This window comes from Tauraco erythrolophus, chromosome 23 (assembly GCF_009769465.1).
Source record: "Tauraco erythrolophus isolate bTauEry1 chromosome 23, bTauEry1.pri, whole genome shotgun sequence".
Lineage (NCBI taxonomy): Eukaryota > Metazoa > Chordata > Aves > Musophagiformes > Musophagidae > Tauraco > Tauraco erythrolophus.
Genome location: NC_141487.1, coordinates 2563570 through 2584384, shown reverse-complemented (window position 1 = coordinate 2584384; position 20815 = coordinate 2563570). Strand labels below are relative to the sequence as shown.

Genomic DNA, 20815 nt, shown 5'->3' with positions numbered 1-20815 from the left:
ACACACCCTTGTAAAAAGTCCCTCTCCAATATATGTATGTCCCTCTCCACATATCCATATGTATGCCCACATACATGCGGATAAGATGAGGAAGTATTGTGTTACTGTGCATAGTATATTAATTTATTTGTAAATAAAAAAAAAAAAAAAGAACAAAATCAAAGAATTAAAAGCATTCAAGATTAAACCAACAAGTTATTAATCCCACCTGTCAGAAAATTGTTGCTTTTGTCCTTTTTGGATCGCAGGAGGTGTTACAGATGCTGGGTGTGCACACCAGTTACAGTATTTCTTCATGTGACATAAGGAAAAAGCAATTGCTGCCTCCTTGGGAGCGCTTCTGTGTTCCTCCAAGAAGCCATAAACGATAGCAATTGTTGCATATAACTGAATTTGCCCTGGCAAATATCATTCCTCCCAGTGCTATAAAAAAATCAATTTCACTGCAAAAAGCTCAGTGTATTCGTTTCCTATAATACCAAAAAAAAAAAAAAATAGATCTTCTTATAGTTTCAACGCCTGCACGTGCTGTTGGAATAAAATAGTATATGTATTTGTACCTCTGTGCGTGCAGAAGTTTGGTTAGTCTCTGCTTTGGCAAGCCCATGTCTGGAATGAAACATGATGTAGAAGTTGTAGCTTGTTGCTCACAAATAGGAAGAAGCAGGTGAGGAGACTGCCAGGAAATATTCCGCTACGCTGGGTCTCGTCTCTGCCGGCAGATGCTGAATTTGGGGTTATTCAGTCAGTGTCAGGGGCAGCTAGAGGAGGTAACTGAGCAATACAGAGAGTTTATGTGAGGATATTAGGTATGAGAGAAGGATTATACAAACATTTGGTGGTCAGACCTCACCTGTTCTGATTTCTCTGGTCTCTCGCTTACACAAATTGCGGCCTCGTTCTGTCGCGTCAGGAGTAACTCTCTTTAGGTCAGATGAATTGCATTGAGTGGAATTCCTGCAAGATCAGATTTGGGCCCAAGTTGTTGAGCTTCAGTCCAGCGTAGCGAGTCTCCTTTGGCTTTGAAGTCTGAAAGGACATGGAGAGTGAAAGCCAGCTGCCAGAGCTGTCCCAAATGATTTCACAGCAGGGTTACAAATTCCGAGTGGGAAACCTTAACCAAATGAGTTAAGAGTCGCTCAGCTTTTGAAAGAACCCATGCCTGAGGAGCGTGGATGCGTGGCAAAGATTTTGCAGAGCTCTGCATAGACATAAAACTCTCAGTATAGACTATTTTGGAGTGGACAGGAGCAGCCAGAAACGGCCACGTGTGCAGGTACATTTCACCTGAGCACAAACACCACTCACATCCAACTTTAAATCCACTCCATAGTGTAGCAGCGTTGAGGTGCCGGGGTTTTACGCTGTTGCTCGGTGCAGGAGAAGAGGTTACATATTTCCAAAGGACGTGTCGTCTTCTCTCCTCGTGCTGTAGTCTACCCTGAAACTGTCACAGTGACTTATGGCAATACTTCACAGTGGGAACAAACTCTTCCCAGTTTTGTCATTGAAACCATGTATTTATGCAGTACCTGTAAATCAGGAGCGCTCCACGGAGCTTCACAGCCGATATTTACGTCAGCGACATGGGTGTTGTAGGCCTCATCACGTTCACAGCTGTCTACAGGCTGGAGAACTTCTACCTGTTAGTACATTAAAAAGATGGAATATGTGAATGTATTGCAATCTCTAAGCAAATACAGAAATAAAGAGAAGGGTCAGATTTTGAAACCTGCTGCACGTAATGAGACTACTCCCGTGAATCAGGGCACCCATGAATCAAGATTAAATTCAGACTTACACTACTGTGTCCCAGGAACCTGCTCTGAATTCAGCAGCTTCGGTGATTCTTACATCAGACAAAGCTGCAGCAGGTCTTGGTCCAGACATGACTGTGCTTTCCGGCCCTTCTACTTTCTCGTGGTCTGAGCAGTCACATATTGCATTGGTTTGGCAACAGGATTTATTCACGTTCTTCTTCTGCTCTGCTTCTAGGGGGGACTGGCTGCTGGGGTTCGTGTACAGAACCTCTTCTGTCCAGATCAACGTTGCAGGCCTCCAGCCAGTCGACTTGGATGACAGGAGGATGGTAAACATGGACCTTTCGTCTATAGTAAGTAGTACTTCTTATATGCTCAGTTTTTTTCCATCTGTCCTTTGTTTGCAGCACTGTAACCTCACACTCATGATTAGGGGAAGACGGGATACTGAAGAGAGCACCTCCATGTACATTGTCCCTCTTTCCTTTCGTTGAGATAACTCTCATCTCAGACTCCAGTATAGACTTTGTTGGCTCTGGCAGTGCTCAGTATTGAGCACAATAATGAGGATTTGCCTCTCTTGTTGGATATGGTTTGGTTTTTTTCGTTATGAAATACCTCATGCCAGAGACAGAAAATGCCATTATTCCCCAAGAAAGTCCCGGATCAGCAGGTAGGTAGGATCAGCAGCTGGGAAACCTGGAGCTCAAACACACGACTGTGGAGCACGTGCAGCCTGCAATCTTGTCTTGGTGGAGCCTTCAACACCGTTTGGGTTCGTACAGGGGCAAGTTCCTAGGCCTTGGACCTTGGTCCCCTGGGCTGCGTTGACACTGCGGTGCGGGAATGTGTCATTACAGAAGCTCTGTGATATCGATGGCTGGTTTGCTGGCTCCAGACCTGGGCTGCTGCCTTTTTGGAGCGTAGGTCTCCAGGAAGCAGGAAGAGATTGACCCGTATGTCTGCTAGATATTTAGTTTCCTCAGAGCTGTCTGGTGTCATTAATGATAAGCCACTGTATTATGTGTTTAGCAACATTCAGCTCAATTACCTTAAGCATACTAATGACCTCATTGCCTTGTGTTTACTCACGAGTGAGCTCTTCCACAGAAAATCATGCAGAACTTAGCGTGTGTGTTCATATTCACAGTAATCTTGGACATGCAGTCTTGGTTTTTCAAATCTTAATGTTTTAACTCATTTTTCACTCTCTGCAAACTGGGCTGGAAGATGTTCGGGATACTTCCACAGTCGCTCCTGCCGTGACTCCTCCCGAACGTCCCCACAAGCTGGTAGGGATTGTCAACGTTGCTCTGGAGCCAAAGGCACTTTTAAGCGCTTTCAGATTTTTTGGAGCATCAGCCTGCTGAGCCTATAAATACCCAACTGTTACCAGCTCATTTCATTCATTATAACCGAGCTATGTGCAGCTCTTGCCAGAGAACACAGGCCTTAATGCTGTGCAGATAAAACAGAGATTTTGCAGAACAGAATAGAGGCTTCCCAGAAGGAAGTGGTATAGTGGAGGCTTTTAAACATGCTCCAGCACTGGAGCTGTTCTTACATCTTTGCATCTTACTGGGTTGCCTTGGTTAGCATTCCACATGCTCCCACGTCCGTTTTTTCACCGTCCCCAGAGCTGCCGTTAGTCGCTCGCGAGCGGTGACATCTGTTGCTGGCATGAAAAGAAAAACAGCCAAAGAAGTCGAGCCGTGGTGGCACTGGGGTGACTTTTCCTGTTAGTTCAGTCCGTGTTACTCTCCTCTCTTTGACTTCTCTTCAGAGACCCTCTTTCTGTTGACCTTCTGCTTCTTGAACTTTGAAACCCCCTGGAGTCCTGCAGACTTTATCCTGCCTGGCTCGCAGCAGCCTCTCCATTTTTCCCCCCGAGGAGCAGTATTTACATTTCAGCTGAATGAATAATGGTTGCAGAGCTACTATCTGCTAATCTATCGTTGTGCATCCGTCTCCGTGCTGCATGATGCCAACAGACAATCCCAGCGCTGTTCTCATTTCAGAAAGAGCTGACGTTTTCACTTGCTTGATCTTACTGCAAAGTATTGCAGGGGGGAACGAGCAACCCCCACAGGGGGAATAGCCCATGTTGAGTAGGTGTCATTCTCTTGATCCATTTTCCAGACTATGGAGCTTTATGAAAAGAAATAGAGTGCATTCCGATGAACATTTTAAAAATAAAAGAAGCAAGAATGGGGAAGGAAATATTCAGGGGCAATATTTTTTAAAGTGGCAAGAAAGCCAAGATGGATTTTGCTGCAAATCTAGTGCAGTAGCATAACTGAAATATATATAGAGAGATTTTCTGTAATGGAGACCAGCTCCGTCCCTGCAGATGCTCTTGCCGGAGGTCCCCGTGAGTGTCCTGCCAGGAATAAGAAAGGACAAGCAGTGACAGAAGAATAAAGCACAGATGATGCAAAGGTGCTCAGTGTGAAAATATTATGCAGGCAGCCTCAGTATTTTAGGCATCTCCCAGTTCATCCATGATGAAAACTGGACTGGATCCAAAGGGCTGGGTTCTCTTTGCTGTAGTAGCATCAGAATCCTCAAATGAGTGGAGGACTAAGAGACCTCAGTATCAACAGGAATTCACCTCCAAGGCATTTATTGCATGTCTCTCTTGATTAATATGTTTTTTATCTGACTGTCAGTAAAAAAATGAGAGAAAAATGTCCTCCCACTCAGCAAATGCAGTTATAAAAGCCTTCCTAATGGTTACAATGGGACTGATTTATTCAGTAGATTTATTTGACAGCACCTGTTACAGAGACCAAGGAAGTAATTGAGCTGTAGTGTATTAGATTGATTGCTTTTTGTTCAAATGGGATATTGTAGATTACATTTTGCATTAACATTTGAATATTGCAGAAATGCTCAGAGTCAGAACGTAGGCAGAGTATTTTCATGGAAGCTCACGAGTCAAGAACGGGTGTTTAAGTTTCTCCGAGTAGTTTTACCGCAGCAGAACCCAGGGATGAACTTGCAAGCTTGGGGGCAGCAGGAATGCAGGGCTGCAAGCCTAGCAGAGAGCATGGATGGATCATGACAATTTTTGCAGCAGTCAGTACCGTTCTCTTGTTAGTCCAGTGTGAAAATTGTCTGAAAGTTCTTTAGACTATGATTAAGATTTGCATTGACTTCAAAACTCCTTCCTTTCCCATGCTTTTGATGGCAGCTAAATCCTACAGCCCTCCTTACTCAAACACCTGGAGCACCAGAGCTGTGCTCCGTACAGCCCACGGAGTAAAGATCCAAGGTGCTCTTGTCTCTAGAGCAAATCTTTGCAATGGTGCATAGAGAAAACATGCTGCTGCCTTCCACAGCCACGTTCTCCTGCAGCATCTCGACACGATGGAAGGCAAACCAGCAGAGCTAATTTTTAGAATAATCTCTATCACACATCAGCACACCTTTGCTTTTTTCCCTCTGAGATACCTCAAAAGCTTTTTACCTGTTTTTTTGTTTGCCGCTGTAACAGAGCAGTGGGAAAGCTCTCTTTATGACAGTGATTAAAAGCTGAGGATAACTGATCTCTTTCCAAAAGCTCTCTCGGAAGAATCGTAGAATCATAGAATGGTTAGAGTTGGAAGGGACCTCAAAGATCATCTAGTCCCAACCCCCCTGCCATGGGAGGGGGCCTTAGTGTTCCCATTATGAGGGAAGGCAAACAGATTCGAGGCAGCATGGCCTTCAGCCAGGCCGGTACACAGTGTACACAAATATCATAAGCAGACGAAAAGTCTGAATTTTGTGAAATCCAACTCATTTGGCACTTCTGTAATACAGTTTTTTTTTCCCAAAATGTGTTCAACTGTGTTTTTTCCCCCTAAATTCCCAAGACTTGCAGCAAAGAATTAATTAAGGTTACGAAACATGCATTAATTAAGAACCCTGGGGAGTTCAAAAGGCAGAAGGTTGCCTGTGTCTCGTTACACCTTTTGTTTCAGTGGTTTCCAATGAGCAGTGCCACCTCCCAGGGTGACAGGCATTAATAGGATCAGACAAGCAACAGCCAGGAGCAGAACTCACCTTCAGGCAGCGGCTCGAAGGAGCCTGGAGAGCCTTCTCTCACATCTGGGGGACAGGCAGGTCTTTGTGGAAACACATCTGTCGGTCTGCTGGGCTATAAGGTCACAGGGGTGATTTCTTCCTCTTCGTATGTCCCTGCAACCCTGGAGTCATCAGTGGCTTAGTTTTCCATGAACCTTCTTGCTGTTGGTTTTGGAGCTCTGAGAATCACACGTGAAATACATGTTAAATATATTTTTCCCTTTCAATTCAAGCAGAGGGTGCTGGCAATGTCAGCAGAGGAAGGAGCTGTGTTAGAGCAGAGGAAGGAACTGAAAAAGCTTTTCCAAAAGAGTGCAAATGGAGCCATGAATTACTTGCAGTTTGTTTTCGCTGTGTGGCAGATAAAAACTCAAAGGCTTGTGTCCCTCCTTGCTTCAACACAGATGTATTGCTTCATCCTGATGCACTCTTTGGAAGGCTGGGGGATATTTAGCTGCTTCTAAAAGACAGAAAGAACCATTTAAGCTCTCCTTGAGCCTTTATTTCACAAGTCTGGTGCCAAAACTCACACGCGCGCTGCCACTCAGAAGCGGCGTGGTGCCATAACAGCGTGGCCTTCCTGCAGATTTAATTCTCCCATTTCCTCCATTGTGCCTGGAACACGTGTGTATCGGTGCACCGTGGGTTTCCACAACATCTGTTTGACTGTATGCAGTGTTGGGACACCCCGACTACCCTGGGCAAAGCTGAATTTCTGAGACTGCACCCCTCTCCTTCCAAAAAACTGAATTTACCAAGTACCATATTTTAGAAAGATTCACAGGTGCTTTATATTTACATCTAGTACAGTTCAACAGACAAACTTTGCTATTCCATTTGAATAACCAGCAAAGTTTTGATATCATTACATCTTTCTCCCATCCAGCATTAACAATTTGCATCACTTACCACCTTTTATAGAATTTCTCTGACACTTTACACATCAGAGCGCCTTGCATTTGAAAATAGGACTGTTCTTGCAAAGCCAGACGTTGCAGACTCCGTTCTTCTCAGGTTTGCAGAGAACCTGTTTGTAGCAAGCACCTATCCCGACCACACAGACCTGACCTGAACAAAACTGCCTGCAAAATCAGTAGGAGCTTTCCCCAAGCAGTGTTAATAATGTTTGATTCTGCAAGAGTGGCTGCACAAAGCAGAATAAGGTGAATTAAGGAGAGAGAATTTAGCTTTCTATTTCCTGCCTTATGTTGGAACACGAACGCTAATTCTGTAAAATGTTTGTGTTCAGTTTTGAGCTTCGTTTCTAACCTCTTTGGCTAACACAGGAAGAGAATCCAGTTGTAACATCCAATTGAAAGTGTTAATCAAGGGGAAGACTGACTTAGCTGACGCGTCGTGTACGTGAGGTTTGCTCCTGTTGCACAGTTTCAGCTGATGTGTCTGAGATCTTGCAATTTCAACAGCAATTTCATCAATATTATTGATATTAGCTGAATGTAGCTGAAATATCATGAAGTTTAGCCCTGCCTGCTGCCCCAGTGGCACGAGGGGAAGGTAAGGTCTTCAACTTGCTGCAGATCCTACTGTGATGGATTTGCAGGAGATCACATTGTTCAGGAGACGCGTTGCACCAGTTGAAATTTCCCAAAAGCCCAAGACTTCTTGCCCAGATACATTGTGACCATCAACTTGTAAAGGAGATTAAGGGATGAATAAGCTGAGAACAGGTCATTGTCCCCAGAGACAGCAAAAATTCCCTCAATTAACCAAAAGTGATCTTGTTTCACGGAGTTGAGCTGAGAAGCTGGTTTGAAAGCTGCAAAGACAGTAACGTTTCAGCTGCCAAATCTTGTGTATTCCCAGAGCAGGATGGGGAGATGAAGGGCCATCAGTCCTTTTTGGTGTTGCAGAAGATTCGTCCTCTGCTGCAGGCAGGTCCTATCCTGACTATGGAGACTAAATCTCATCTCAATGAAAAATGAGAAAAATTCTCTTGAAAAATTTTCTCTTGAAAAATTCTCCGTAATCCTGGCTTGATCAATGTAGCAGCTATTTTGGGTCACCAGTAGACTGCTGTAGTTTATAATGTCAGATCTCTGCTATTTTTTAGGAACAGTCCAGTTCAATATATCAATCCAGTCTTCACTTTTGGGGATCTCTTTTCCTCTGAGGCCCAAGAGATAATTTTCCAATTATTCCCTCGTGATAATTATATGCACAGTTTATGCTGGGCCTTTTCAAACATTCTTTATACCATCTAATTTAAATAATTTCCACTTGGATTAGCACCGAAAAACAAGTATCTGATTATAGCCACCTTAAAAGTGAGTGGCATGTTTTGCAACTTTGCTAGAGCTGGAAAGACTCTTGAGTGTTCAGACACCAACCTAATAGCTACAGAAAAGGACCGATTCCACTTCTGGCAGTCAGCAGTGGGAGCATCAGCAAAAAACCAGTCGACAGCAGCTTCGCAAACAGGTGAAAAATTCATGGAAGCAGCTGTTGCCTTCAGCTGGCTGGCCTGGGGTGCAGAGCGCTTTACCTGTGAGCAGGAGGACATCTGGGAAGGCAGCTTTCCCGTGAAACTCTTTCAAGGGCTCCCATTAATTCAGAATTTTTGAAATTCCCTCTCCCTAACTTTGTCCTCCCCGTCATCGCTGATGTGCAGCTGCTCTCCGTCTCACCCCCTTAGGGCTTCAGACTTCCAAAACTTATTTCCTCCATTTACTTCCTCTGTTTTCTTGTTATATTCTCTGTTTTACTCCTCTCCATCATTCAGTCATCTTGGAATTACTGAAGGTAAATTGAGAACAGAGCTCGCAGAGTTTTTCAACAGTGGATGACTCCAGCAAAAAAAACCAACAGTGTTCACTCCAAATTTTTGACATTGACATGTTCCCACAAAACATATCAAAGTTTGATGGAAAAAGTCCTTGGAAAAAGTTACTGCATCAGTGTGAAATTGGCCTGAGTGCTGTCTGAGGGTAACGTCCCTCAATTATCATCCCAGGGGTGAGAACGACTTGGTCAGTAAGTTGTGGCTGAAAGATGATTCCATGGAAAAATTACGGTCTTGCTCAAGAATTGTCGCTGTAATTAAAGGAGAACTTTTCCCGGTCAGGTGGGTCTTCAAACGAGAAAAAAAATAAGAATTGAGTGACTTCTGGTCCCAAGAACTTAATCGTGCGAAGGGATGATTTCGAGGCAAAGCCTATGAGCTTCAGCTGAATCATGCTCCAGTCTTTATTCCATCAGTTTTTCAGAGCAGAAATAGAAACATTAAAGAGGAATAATGACATTGACAGTATTTTCAAAATAAATTCAGCTCTATAAAGTTTTCCTCAAATATATTTTTATTAGCTTCTCCTCTGCTGGAAGCCAGGACTGCTAATGCTCAGGATGGACCTATAGTGCGAGGGAGGACTTGCCGCAGATGCCAAATTCATATTTTTTAATAAACCCATTTCAGTTCCAAGTTCTGAATCAGTGGACGTGTTCACTGTCCTCACTTTTGGAAAATGTCATTTCCTAAGAACTCAAACAGAAGAATTTTATTTCTATTTTAACCTAACTCAGCCACAGCCTCTTTCAAGGTTCATTTAATGTTCTTCTCGTTCTCACTACGAGAATCTGCTCTGCCACTCGCCTCTGCCAGGTCCAGCCATGCTGCCCTGCCCGGGCAGCGTTAGGTCTTTGCCGTAAGCTTTTAGAAAACTGTGGAAAACAGGACGTTTTCTGCCAGGCTGAATGCTCTCTGTCATGCAAGACGTACCCAGCACTCTGAATCCAGGCTTACCTTGACATGTGGGAATAACTCTGACCAGAGGAGCCTGCCAGCTTGGCAGAGGTGACTGCATTTTGAGTGATATCCTGGTGTAGCTTGAGAGTCCTTTAATCCACCAGTCTTTGCCACCATCTGGAAGAGGAGGGCTACACGGGTTTTGAGGCAATATCCAGAAATGAGGAATTATGGAAAACCATAGTGGCATTTGAGTTTCTTCCCTTCTTTACCTCTGCTACCCCAAACAGGCTGGTGGTTTATTTCAGAGCAGAGGGTTCTCTTCCTGACTGACAAATTCCCGGCTGCTTTTGGGAACGGAGGGGAAACCCAAGAGCTGAACTGGCGATAAGACTGTTGAGATGTGCCACCAGAGGCAGTTTGCATTTCGTTACGTGTGCCCACCAAGGGGCTGCCACACCAGTGGGCTGAAGAGTGAGTGTGATGATCCCCGGAGCTTCAGAAACTGCAGCTCCCTCTAGTAGCTCTTTTCACCCCCCCAAAAATACCACTCCCTGGTAAAACAGTATTTGTCAAAAGGGAATCCTGAAACGGTGATGCCCTCCAAGGTAGTCATTGCTGGTCCTGCTGAACTAACGAAGCTCTGGAGAGACATTTTAGCTGGAGGATGTCTTTTTCCTGCATGATGAAGTTGCTCTTTGGATGTGACGGGCTCAAAACAAATCAAAGAGGTGAAATTCTCAGCCGTAACAATGACCTGCGCTCCTGCAATTCGCAGAGTGCCTGGGAATCCTCCGCTCGTGCTGGAGGCCTCGTTTGCTCCTCTGTAATTCTCTGTAGATCCATGGGGTGTTTGGCCAAGGAGAGCAGGAGGAAGGCAGAGCCCAGCCGCTCTGTCCTTTATCCTTCCCTGCAAGTGGCAGAGAGGCCAAGGGATTTCCCGGTGAGCTCTTGGAAATTACGCCAAGAGCTTTGTGAGCTGTGCCAGGCCTCGGAGCCGGTGTGCGCTCTTTGCATTGGCCGCAGGGGATCAGTGGAGGAGCTCTTCTTGATGGAAACTAGACAGGATCTTAAAACGGTTGGCTCTGGAGTGAGCAAAGACTTCTGCCGTATCGAGCGGAGTCACGTCATCGTGATACCCCGTGTTGTGATGGAGTAGGAGTCTTGCCTGGGCTCATGCAAGTCAGCAGCAGAACCAGGATTGTACGTCGTGTCTCCTTTCTCCCAGGTGCTTTCTCTGTCCACCACTTGGCAGCCTCCCCAAGCATCCCCTCTGGGCTACGGGGTACACCTTGGGTTCCTATAGCTCAAAAACCTGAGAGAAGTTCTTCCTCTCTCCTAAAGAGCTGATCTTCATGGATGGATCCTGTGTTGGTGCTTTACCTGTTCTTGGGGAAAACCAACCGCAAAGGCAACCGAGCGGAGCCGTGGAGATTGCACATTTACCGCGAACGGAGAGCGCCGCACGGTAACCGCGAATCGATTCCGTTATCAGCTCTTCTCAGACAGGCTGATCTCTGTCCCCCGTCCCTCTCCACCCAGAACTGCTGTCACCAGTACAGAGAGCAGCATCTGCGCTGCGGAGCTCGCAGCTCCCGTTGGTACAGCGGCCACCAGTGGGTCGGTGGCAGGCCCAGGGGTGGCCCCATTTGTTTGCAAAGCTCCCGTAAATTCAGCTGTGTTTTTATGACACCATAACCAGAGGCACGCCGTGTACCGAACAAAAAGTCTTCTGTTTGAATTTCACAGCCAAAGGTGATTATGCTCCATGATATTTTTGACACTTTCGGGTGGATTCGAACTTGAAAACCTTTCCAAACTTTCTGAATTGATGGCTCCTTTCCGCCGACGGATCGATCCGCCTGAACATCGGTCGTCCTTGGGAGATCTTCCTGTGCAGTGCTGTAGTCCTGCAGCAGAATTAGTGACATGGGCAGCTGGCTTGTGTTTTCCAATGAGTCAAAGCAACTATAAAATTGGATACAACAAGGGAGGGGTCACCTAAGCACACTGATAAACATACTCTGCCGGTTTTATTTCCTTGTGACAAGCACAAATATATTTGCTTTGGTTACAAGAACACTTTTTCTATTCCATTTATTCTGAAATTCCTCCTGCACTTTGTTCTGACAAACAGTCAAACAATTCTTTATTTCCCTTTAAAGTTTTTATTTTCCCTTGCAATGTTTTATATGCTCCCAACCCTTCTCCAGCGCAGCCTACCCAGCGGAGGAATTCAGCTTTTCAGATTGCAGATAAAAACAGGCTTTTGAGAGACAGAATTGCTGAATTTTCCCAGCAGGATGGTGTCACAGCTTTAAAGGAGCAAAGCAAATTGTTTGCTGTTCTTTTGCTGATGGCTCAGTCCTTAATGTCACAGTGTAACAGAGAAAGAGTCCGACCTCGTCTTAGGCTTCTGAGGGCTGGCGTTTGGCTGGCTTTATGGAATCCTCTCCTGGGCTATCCTGGAAACAGAAGTGAGTTTCCTTCGAAGAGATTGAGTGGTTATTAGCAGACCTGCAGTAAGGGACAGGCTTTCAGGAAGTCTCAGCTTCTCTTTTAGCTGCATGAGGAAAGGCTCAGCTGTTCAGAATTGCTCATACCCAGCGTCTCTCGGCGATTGCGGTGAGGAATTCCCCGTTGTTTTAGTGGAAGCTGCTGGATACTGAGGAGTTATGAAAACCCAGCCCCTAGGGTGGCAGAGGAAATTTGTTCTCTCTGACTAATGACCAGGGCACAGAACAGGCTGAGAAATCCCCGCGCGCTGACCAGGTAGGCTGTGATGACTGGAGAGGTTTCAGCAAACCGAGGGACTTCAGCAACCCCTCCCAGAACACCCATTTCCTTCTCGTTTCTCTCCACCTTGTCCAAGGCTGTGCTCATTTCTTTCCTTAGCACCAAGCCCCCCTGCTAAGTAGTAAAACATTCGTACTTTTTCGGAGAACAACGTACACATCTTAATAGCCAGCCCGTTAGCCCTTCAATGGTTATTTTAATTAACTAATCTGTTCAAAACATCGAGAGCCCGTCGAGCCATCTGGACTGATTAAAGTCGCATATTGCATTACTAATGTGCTGATTAAATCCTTCATTTTGCTCCAAGCCCTAAGTACATCCAAATGTTACCACTCAAAACCGCGCACACGGCCTCGGAGGTTTGAATTTTGCCCGTGGTGCAGGAGAGGAGGCTTGGTTTAGGTTTGGGTAGAGGTGTGCTGGTAATCCTGGTCGCTGGTACAAGCGAGGAAGGACTGCCCAGGCATGAGCCAGCCTGTGGGACTGGGCTAGTAGGGGGGTGAGCAGAGGGTTTCCTTGCAGAGCTCTGCAAAGAGCTCTCACCATCTCGTATGAGCACACAGCCCCTTCCTGGGGCAGTCGTACACGTGGCTGGGAAGCAGGAAACCTGGGACTGTGGCGTTGGGTATTCCCTGCCGTGGAAATTCCCTAATTACTAGCAAGATTTAGGAAAATATGAAGTGGTGTCACTTGAGACAGCCTTCTGGCTGGGTCAGGAAGGATTTAGACTGTTAGAAAGATGCTAAAATATCTTAGGATGCATATCAAACTCCTTAATGTTTGCAGAAATCTGCAGGCAGGCTGGCGAGCGTTCCATCGAAAGAGCCTCCACTCAGCCTGACCGCACTTTCCGCAGAAAAGCCCACTGTAAATCCACCTTGCTCCCGTTCTGCCTGGGAGTACAACAGCAGAGGAGATCTGAAGGCTGGTCTGTGGGAGGATCTCGGCTGTCGTTGCTTCGAACGCTCGGCTTGCACAGGACACCTGAATCAGAGGAGGCAGTTTCTGCCTTTCCAGCCAGGTGGCCTTTCGCATGGGACAGCAAGAACCTGCAGAGGAGGTTTTCTCTCCCTCCTGTGCCCTTACTGGAAGAGGACATTCCAACATCCATCTCAGAAGGGTTTATCTTATCAGGGAAATCACCTCACAATAAAAATGTCTGGGGTCTTGCACGTATGTTTGACTTGGATTTTGTTTATGAACCCATAACTTTCAGAGTCCTGGTTTTATATGGTGTGGGACAGATCAGCACACCTTCCAGCCAAGAACCTCACCACGCTTGCTGGCTGTTGTGAGATTTAATGACGACAGCCAAACTTAAATAAGGTAATCTAAGCTTTTACAAGGGAGCCAAGGCACACGGAGGGCACGTGATTTAGCAGAGAACAGGGAGTGGAACTAAGACAATTAGTCTCCTACCTGGGTGTCTCTCACATGGCAGATCACCTCCTCTCTTACCCTCGTGCCCCCCAGGATCTGGGGGTTTGCAACTCCGCAGTGTCCAAGCGTTTAGACATACATCTGTCAGAGGAAAAGCAATCCAGCAGCAGCGTGCACCACGAAGGTGCAGCCAGTTGGGGTTGTTCAATGGACAGTTGCCTTTTTCAGACCATTTCTTTCTTTCAGAGCTGTCTTACGGCAGCGGTGGCTTTTGAGATGAAGGACTTGACTGCGCTGCGCTCCCCACCGCTTCCCCACTAACAGGACTCTTGTTGTTGCTTGCAGGTGAACGGCCACCTGGACTACATGAAGCAAATGGACACAATCCTAAAAGCTGTGGGCATTAAAACCAAGGAGTGTCAGCTAGAAGAGAAGAGCAGTGGCCGTCTTTTCTCCCCTCTAGCCAAGAAATCACAGTGGGCAGCAGGCAGTGAGACTCGGGAAGAGGAAAACACCGTGCAAGAGGAGGATGAGGCTGATGGTGAGGCTCTCCCAGCTGGCCACGCTCACTGCCGTGACTCCCTCAGCTGTCTCTCGGGAGAAACCTCCCTCCCCTGCCCAGACTGTTCAGACAGTGGGGACAGCAAGGAACAGGCGGCGGGCGAAGGAGCAAATTAGAGCTCTTCATCTTGGGCAGAGATGCTCAGCCAGCACTAAAACCGCTTCCAAAGCACCGTCTGTTGCACTGGGATTCCCAAAGGATATCGGGAGAGCCACCAGAGCTGTAGCTGCAGTTTTCAGACCCTCCTGAGAGCCTGGAGCGTGGCACCGGTGTGTCACTGGATCAAAGCTTTCAGAGCAGCCACCCACGGCATCTCCCATGAACGAGAAAGGGCCGATTCCTGCCTGAATCAGCATTCCTCCTCAGGAAGCAGCAGCACTTCCCTCCTCACACAAATTGGGTTTATTCTTGAAGGGAGCAGCTGTCACCGTTACGGACTGTGTCTCTGCTATAGAACTCTTGGGAAAGCAGGTGGCTCTGTGGGTATTTTTAAGCATATCGTGGAGAGGGGCTCATCACTAGGAAATTAAAACCAGTTTTCCACCAATGGTCGATTTGGTTTTTGGGTTTGAGGTGAGCAGGGGTGTCGCAGGCTCTGGTTGCCCAGCTACGTACGTCTCGGCATCCACATCTCGGCTCTGCTAACTGGGGAGGCGAGCGGCTCAGGCTGCCTGGCTTCTTTCCCCAGTCCGCTGCAGGTCTGGTGCCAGGGCTTGGGCACTTTCCAGTCGACGAGCCTGTCTCCTTATCTGAGGGTGATGAGCGTTCGGGGCCTCATTACTATTAGAAACATGCTTTGCGTCCCTAGGTGAAAGACAGCAGAAGAAACAGAGTGGGATTTTCATGATTTGTCACTTTGTGAAACTTCCTCCCAGGCTTTGCAAGCCAGCAACCCACGGAGACATTCGTTTTGTGTCCCACACACATCTCCAGCCTTAAAAGCCCCCTCCAGACATATTTTTAATTAGCGCAGAATAAAACCAATACTTGGCATAGGATAAACATGAATCTGTTTGATTTCTGCCTCCTTCCACAGAAGCCAATTGGCATCCACTCTCTTCTCCCCAGTCGCAAACTGGAGGGAGGGACCCTGCTTTACATCCCCTGCCATGCAGAGTCTTCCAAAACCATATGGGACTGATGCACATTTTCCATAAAAGGTCCTTTTCTGGCCGTTTTTGCTGCTCAGCCCAAGAAAACACAATCTAGCAGGAGGATAAACCCCCTTCTGAGAGCACCTCTGTGTTTTTCTGTTTTAAAACAAGTTCCCATTGGTATAAATACCTTCTCACATGCAGATCTGGAAGGTCTCATTGACTCACAAGAGGGGAAATAGTGCGATGGCAGCTTCTGATGGCGGTTCACACAGAGTCCTCCTCCTCCTCCTCCCACCCCGTTCCAGCAGCTAGTTTAATAACCACCTCTCCTTTCCTTCCCCAGCTTTCTGCAAACCTTACCTGCAGGTTATTTCTCACAAAATTGTAAATCTGGCTGTTCGTGGGGCTGGCAGCGTCACCTGGCAATGCACCGCGGCTTTGGGTACGGCGCCTGGCTTTTCCTCTCCCCAATTCCTGCCGCCAAGGAGGGGCTCGGACCTGCTCAGCTCCCATCCTCGAGCGGTGCCTCGCTGCAGAGCCTGGGAGTGATGGGAGACATCTCTGAGACAGGCTACAGGGTGGGATTTCTCCACCACATCAGAGGATTTGTCCAAAGGGAACACCTTATTGAAAGAATTGACTCCTATTATTGCTTTTGAACATCTGGCTTGAAGAAGTGGTCTCTGGTCATCGCTCTCCCGAAGCCTCTGTCTGCTGACTCAGCCACCTCCTGGCCTTCTGGAGTTCACCTTGTATTTTTCTACTCCTTTTTAACCAGAGTTGTAATCAAAGTTTTTTAATATATAAAGCCATTTGTGGAAAGATACATGTATTTATCTTCATGCTTGGTACCAAACCCGAGTTACCTGTCCACAGATACGCGGCAGAACCACATTAAACACTTTGATGTCCGAACCTGCGTGCTCAGTCCTCCGTTTGTCGTTGACCGCTGGGCCGGACGTCTCTTGCAAGGGAATTTGTAGCAAATAAATGTCCAGTTAATCATAAAAACACTTGTTCAGTTCTGGAACAGGTGGGCAGCGAGGAAAGATAATTAATGAGACTTGCTTGGCGTGTGGCTGCTGCTTCCAGCGTCCCGCACCTTTGTGTTCCCTTGTATAATCGTGAGCTTTGGGAGCACAATCAAACTCGTTAGCGTGAGCTCGGAAGTGGGCAGCAAGGCTTGTGGGACAGGAGCCCAGGGAGGGCACGGAAACCAGCTGCCAACCCATCTCTGCATCTGAAAGGCACTTGAGGAAGAATCTGCTGAAAGCATTTGTTGAGTTTTGGGGTTTTTAAGTGCCCTTTTACCGTATTACTCACTGTTCTCTCTGCTTCTGGCTATGAGGCAGGTGGGGGGGGTGGCATCGTCGTTTAAAAGACGATATTCGTTTGGATTTTTATTTGAAGGGGGAAAAAAAAGTATCTTTTCTAATTGCATCATCTCGAAACTGACGGATTGTCAGAGCAAAGTACGACGGTCATATTCCAAAAATAGGAAGCTGTGGGATGAAATCTAAAGGGAAGCTTATCTCCTTCCTTACTACTGTCAGGAAACCCAGAGAGCCACAAACAAGCCGAACGCCCACACCCTCGCTGAGTCTCCAAAAAGCCGTGTTGAACACTTTGCATCAAATTTAACCCCCCGGAGCGCAGGCTGCTCCCGATTAAACACGATGGTTTCACTGTGTTGCAGCTCGCTGCTTCCGCGGGAAACTGAGACAGATACAGTCCAAATCGGGCGAGGAAGTGAAACTCCAAGAAGATGTGATGTTCTGTGGACTGAAGGAGCCCCAAAACGCTCGTCCGTGAGCCTCGGGATGTGGTTGCCACCGGTCCTCTGGGTGCACTTGGTGCGATCCGAGGTGATCCGCCGAGCTGTGGGAGTGGAAGCTGAAAACTAAGCCTCGGTTTAAGTTTAGGGAGACGCAGGCTGGCAGAAGGGTCTGGAGCCCGAGGTTCCAACTAACCGGAGATGAAAAGGCCACGAGAAGCAGCTCTCGGAGACGGTGAGGGATTGGTGACAGTGAGCAAAGGAGGAATGGAAAGAGAGAGAAACAAGGCAGGTGAATCCAGCAGTTAAAACGTGGCTTTGCACTGTTTAAACCTACCCGCAGAAGTGCTCGGTGACGACGTCTTCTCCAAGGAGACGCACGTTGCGTTCAAAGAGGGTGTCGAGCAGCAACGCCTGGGCAGGGAGACACCCTGTGGCAAATCGGCCATCCGGAGAGTTTGTGCCGGGCTGGGGAGATCCCTCCCAGCACACAGAGTCCATAACCCCCCGCTGGGACACCCTCGCTCAGGCCACGGGAGTGCCGAGCTGCTTGGGCTGCAGCTCCGTGTCCGGGGGCTCCGCATCAAAAAGGTTGCCCAAGTGGGCGCCGGGGGCCGGGAGAGCCGGGGGGCCGTTGCCAGCTGGCAGCAGGTTGTGTTCATGCCCCAGCACCCCGGAGTCGACCGAGTCGGTCTCAGCCTGCAAGGTGAGGACATTCTTGAGGGACGTGGCGGCGCGGGGTCCGCTGTTGGAGTTCCTCATGGAGAGGGAGATGGCGCTGGGACGGGGCTCCCCCGAGCGCCGGCAGCAGGGCAGGTATTTGCCCATGGCCCTCTTGAAGTCCCTCATGAAGAGCGGGTAGATGATGGGGTTCATAGTGCTGTTGCAGTACCCGAGCCAGGTGAGCACGTCGAAGAAGCTGGCTGGGACACAAGCACAGACCGCCTGGTGGGGAACACACAGCAAGGATTAGCAGCATCTCCCACCTCGGCCCCAATCCCCATTTCCCAGCCATGCCAACGTTTTCTTTTCAAAGGAACCCTTCGAAACCCTTTGGAAAGGTTTCTCCTTGCCGTTGCTCCGTACGTGCTTACCTGCGTCACGTTGGTGACGAAGAAGGGAAGCCAAGCCACGAAGAACATGCCCAGGAGGATGCCCAGCGTCAGGCTGGCCTTCAGCGCCTTCTTGCTGTGCTTGTTGGCGAACCTCCTGCTCTCGCTGCCGGCCGCGGGCTGGCTCGGGGCGCGGGGAACCTGCAGCGGGAGACGGGGCGGTGAGCGAGCGCTTCTCCCCGCGCCGGAGCTGCCGGCACCGGTGCCAGCCTCCTGCCCAGGAAAAGTGGCATTTGGTGCTGCAAATCCTGCAAAAAAACCCCACTGTTGTTTCTCTTCTCAGAAAGAGCAGGAGGACGGCGCACGCCGCAGTCCCTGAACCATAAATCAGGAAGAGGAAGCAATAGAAACCCTCAACATTGAGACTATTTCTCTTTTTTTTTGTCATTGTAGAATAGAGGCTTTATCGTTAAGAGGCTTCTTTTATGGAAAAATCCAACTCGGTCAATGTTTTGGTGAGGATAAAGCATGCCCTAAAGAGGCAGCTCGAGCTGCTGATTAGAGCAGCGAACTAATGATGTTTTTAAGAGCAGGACATCAAACATTTCAGCCTGCAAACACCATCACTAACTCAGTCCTCTAGCCACTCTCGCAATCTAAAATTATTATCTCGGCCCTCTGCCGTAATTAAACGAGGGCCCGTTGCCACTCAGCTTCCCGCCCTAAAAGAGAACAAAAATCCGGTTAAAAAGATGAAAATCAAGAGGTTTTAGCTCGCCCTCCTCCTGGGCCGATCCGCGGCTCCCAGGAACCTGCTGGGGCACCCGTCTCTGCTGAAATACCAGAGGTGGATGCTGGTTTTCCACGGCAGAGCGAAGCACCGGAGCATCCCCCAGACCCCTGAGCGGGGCAGCGTGCGGCCGCAGGACTGCAGCAGGTGGTGTTCGTGGAATCCTAAAACCTGGCATGCGGGGGGAAAAGAAACATTTTATGATATTTTCTGTGTTTATTCTTTGATTCTCCTTCTCCTTTTGAAAGTCTGGTGCATCTTACCACGTGTGGGAGAGCTGGCCGGGTCAGACAGTCCTGGCTCCTTTCTGAGAGAGAACAACAAACTAAATCAAGGCATTTAAAGGCAATTAAGTTGGTCTTTTCCCTGTAGGATGTCAGGTCAGTAAAGCCTATTATGGGGAATTAAAGCTGTTAGATTTAGTGGCAATTACCTTCTCCGGAGAAATACAAACACGCGCAGCTACGTTTTGGTTAGAAAACACGCACGCACTGGTTTAACCAGCGGCCCAGTAAGGAGGTGTTTTGCGGTTCCCATTATAGACCAGGTAACAAAAATAGAAGCTGGCTCTTCAAAATCAGGTGCTCTCCAGAATTTGGTATTTGGTGTTATTTAAACTCCTTCTCCCCCACGTCTCACACCCACCCCGGCCAAGATTTACGAGTGGCGAGTCAGGATTAAAACCCTCTGGGGTGACGCTGGCCGAGAGGGGGGCGACGCTGCATTTATTTCGCGCCGCCGAGCGTTTTTGCCTCTATCTTAATTTAGTTCTCTGCTTCTGCTCCTGCTGGTTTTGTGCTCCTGAGCAGCTTAAAAGTGCAGCATCGCTGGGACAAGACATGCAGCACCTCGGAGGACATCAGGGAGGTGGGTGTTGCCCAAAATCGCCCTCCCTGCGGTCTGGTTGCCAAAGCCTTTTGCCGGCTCCGGCCCCGAGGCCGTCCAGAAGACAGAAACACCCCAGGTGCCCAAACCACGGCAGGTCTGCAAGGAGCAACATCACTGTGGCCACCTTACCTGCAGCGTGGTGTCATCGGTGGTGGTGGTGGCCACGTTGGAGGCGAGAGAAGCCACCTGCACCGCTTGCTTGCGGGCTGCCAGGAGGATGCGGCAGTAGGTGAAGGAGATGGCAGTGGATGGGAGGAAGAAAGTCAGGCAGGAGGCCACCAAGGCATAGGGCAAGCTGACCAGCAGCCGGCACTGGTCCTCATCCCCATGGGAGGTGACGTTTGGGGACCGGACCTCAAAGTCCAGCTCATGCCAGCCCATCTTGATGGGCAGGAAGGAGGCCAGCGCAGCCAAGGTCCAGGTGGCCAGGATGAGCCAGAGGGCTCTGCAGGAGGTCATTCGCAGCTTGTATTTGAGGGGGGAAATGATGAGCAGGTAGCGGTCCAAGCTGATGACACAGAGGTTGAGGATGGAGGCGCTGCAGCACATGACGTCGAAGGAGTACCAGAGGGAGCAGAAGTCACCCCGCAGCACCCAGCGGCCGTAGAGCTGGTTGAGCATGGCTGGGGGCATGACCACCAGCCCCACCATCAGGTCGGACATGAAGAGGGACACCAGGAAGTAGTTGGAGGTGTTGCGGAGGGAGCGCTGAGTGACGATGAGGAGGATGAGGAGGAAGTTGCCCGCTGCGGTCAGCAGGATGATGAAGCAGAGGAAAGCGGCCACCCAGCTGCTCCCCACCAGCAGCGAGCGCTCCCCCAGCACGCTGGCATTGGGGGCCCCCAGGTCACCCTCCATGAGGAGCTGGGCAGCACAGCTGGCTCTGGAGCTGAGGGACTTTCTCTGGCCGTGACCTGTGCTAGGTGATCATTGCCGGAGCCAGCTCCA

General features: G+C 48.6%; 2 protein-coding genes across 6 annotated transcripts in view; one reads left to right on the top strand and one right to left on the bottom strand.

Annotated features, from left to right (window-relative positions):
- The window catches only part of TMCO4 (transmembrane and coiled-coil domains 4), a 42163-nt gene extending 25787 nt beyond the window's left edge, over positions 1–16376 (top strand). For all 5 annotated transcript variants that reach the window (XM_086625544.1, XM_086625547.1, XM_086625545.1 and 2 more), the window contains exons 13-14: positions 1996–2113; positions 14050–16376. In XM_086625544.1, coding sequence (XP_086481670.1) covers positions 1996–2113; positions 14050–14382 — 451 coding nt within the window. In that variant the 3' untranslated portion in view covers positions 14383–16376. The remainder of the gene's footprint in view (positions 1–1995; positions 2114–14049) is intronic.
- A 1286-nt stretch (positions 16377–17662) lies between these two features.
- On the bottom strand, positions 17663–20725 carry HTR6 (5-hydroxytryptamine receptor 6). The gene is made up of 3 exons (XM_086625749.1): positions 19997–20725; positions 18232–18390; positions 17663–18082 (listed from the first exon to the last, which is right to left on the bottom strand). Exons 1-3 carry the CDS (start codon positions 20723–20725, stop codon positions 17663–17665), a joined length of 1308 nt encoding a protein of 435 aa, XP_086481875.1.
- Between the last annotated feature and the right edge of the window lie 90 nt (positions 20726–20815).

Excerpts from the sequence above, each read along its gene's own strand:
- HTR6 (XM_086625749.1), bottom strand. The coding sequence starts at position 20,725 with ATGGAGGGTGACCTGGGGGCCCCCAATGCCAGCGTGCTGGGGGAGCGC. Across the intron at positions 18,391-19,996 it reads CCGATGACACCACGCTGCAG|GTTCCCCGCGCCCCGAGCCA; the intron begins GTAAGGTGGCCA and ends CTCCCGCTGCAG. Across the intron at positions 18,083-18,231 it reads TCGTCACCAACGTGACGCAG|GCGGTCTGTGCTTGTGTCCC; the intron begins GTAAGCACGTAC and ends GTTCCCCACCAG.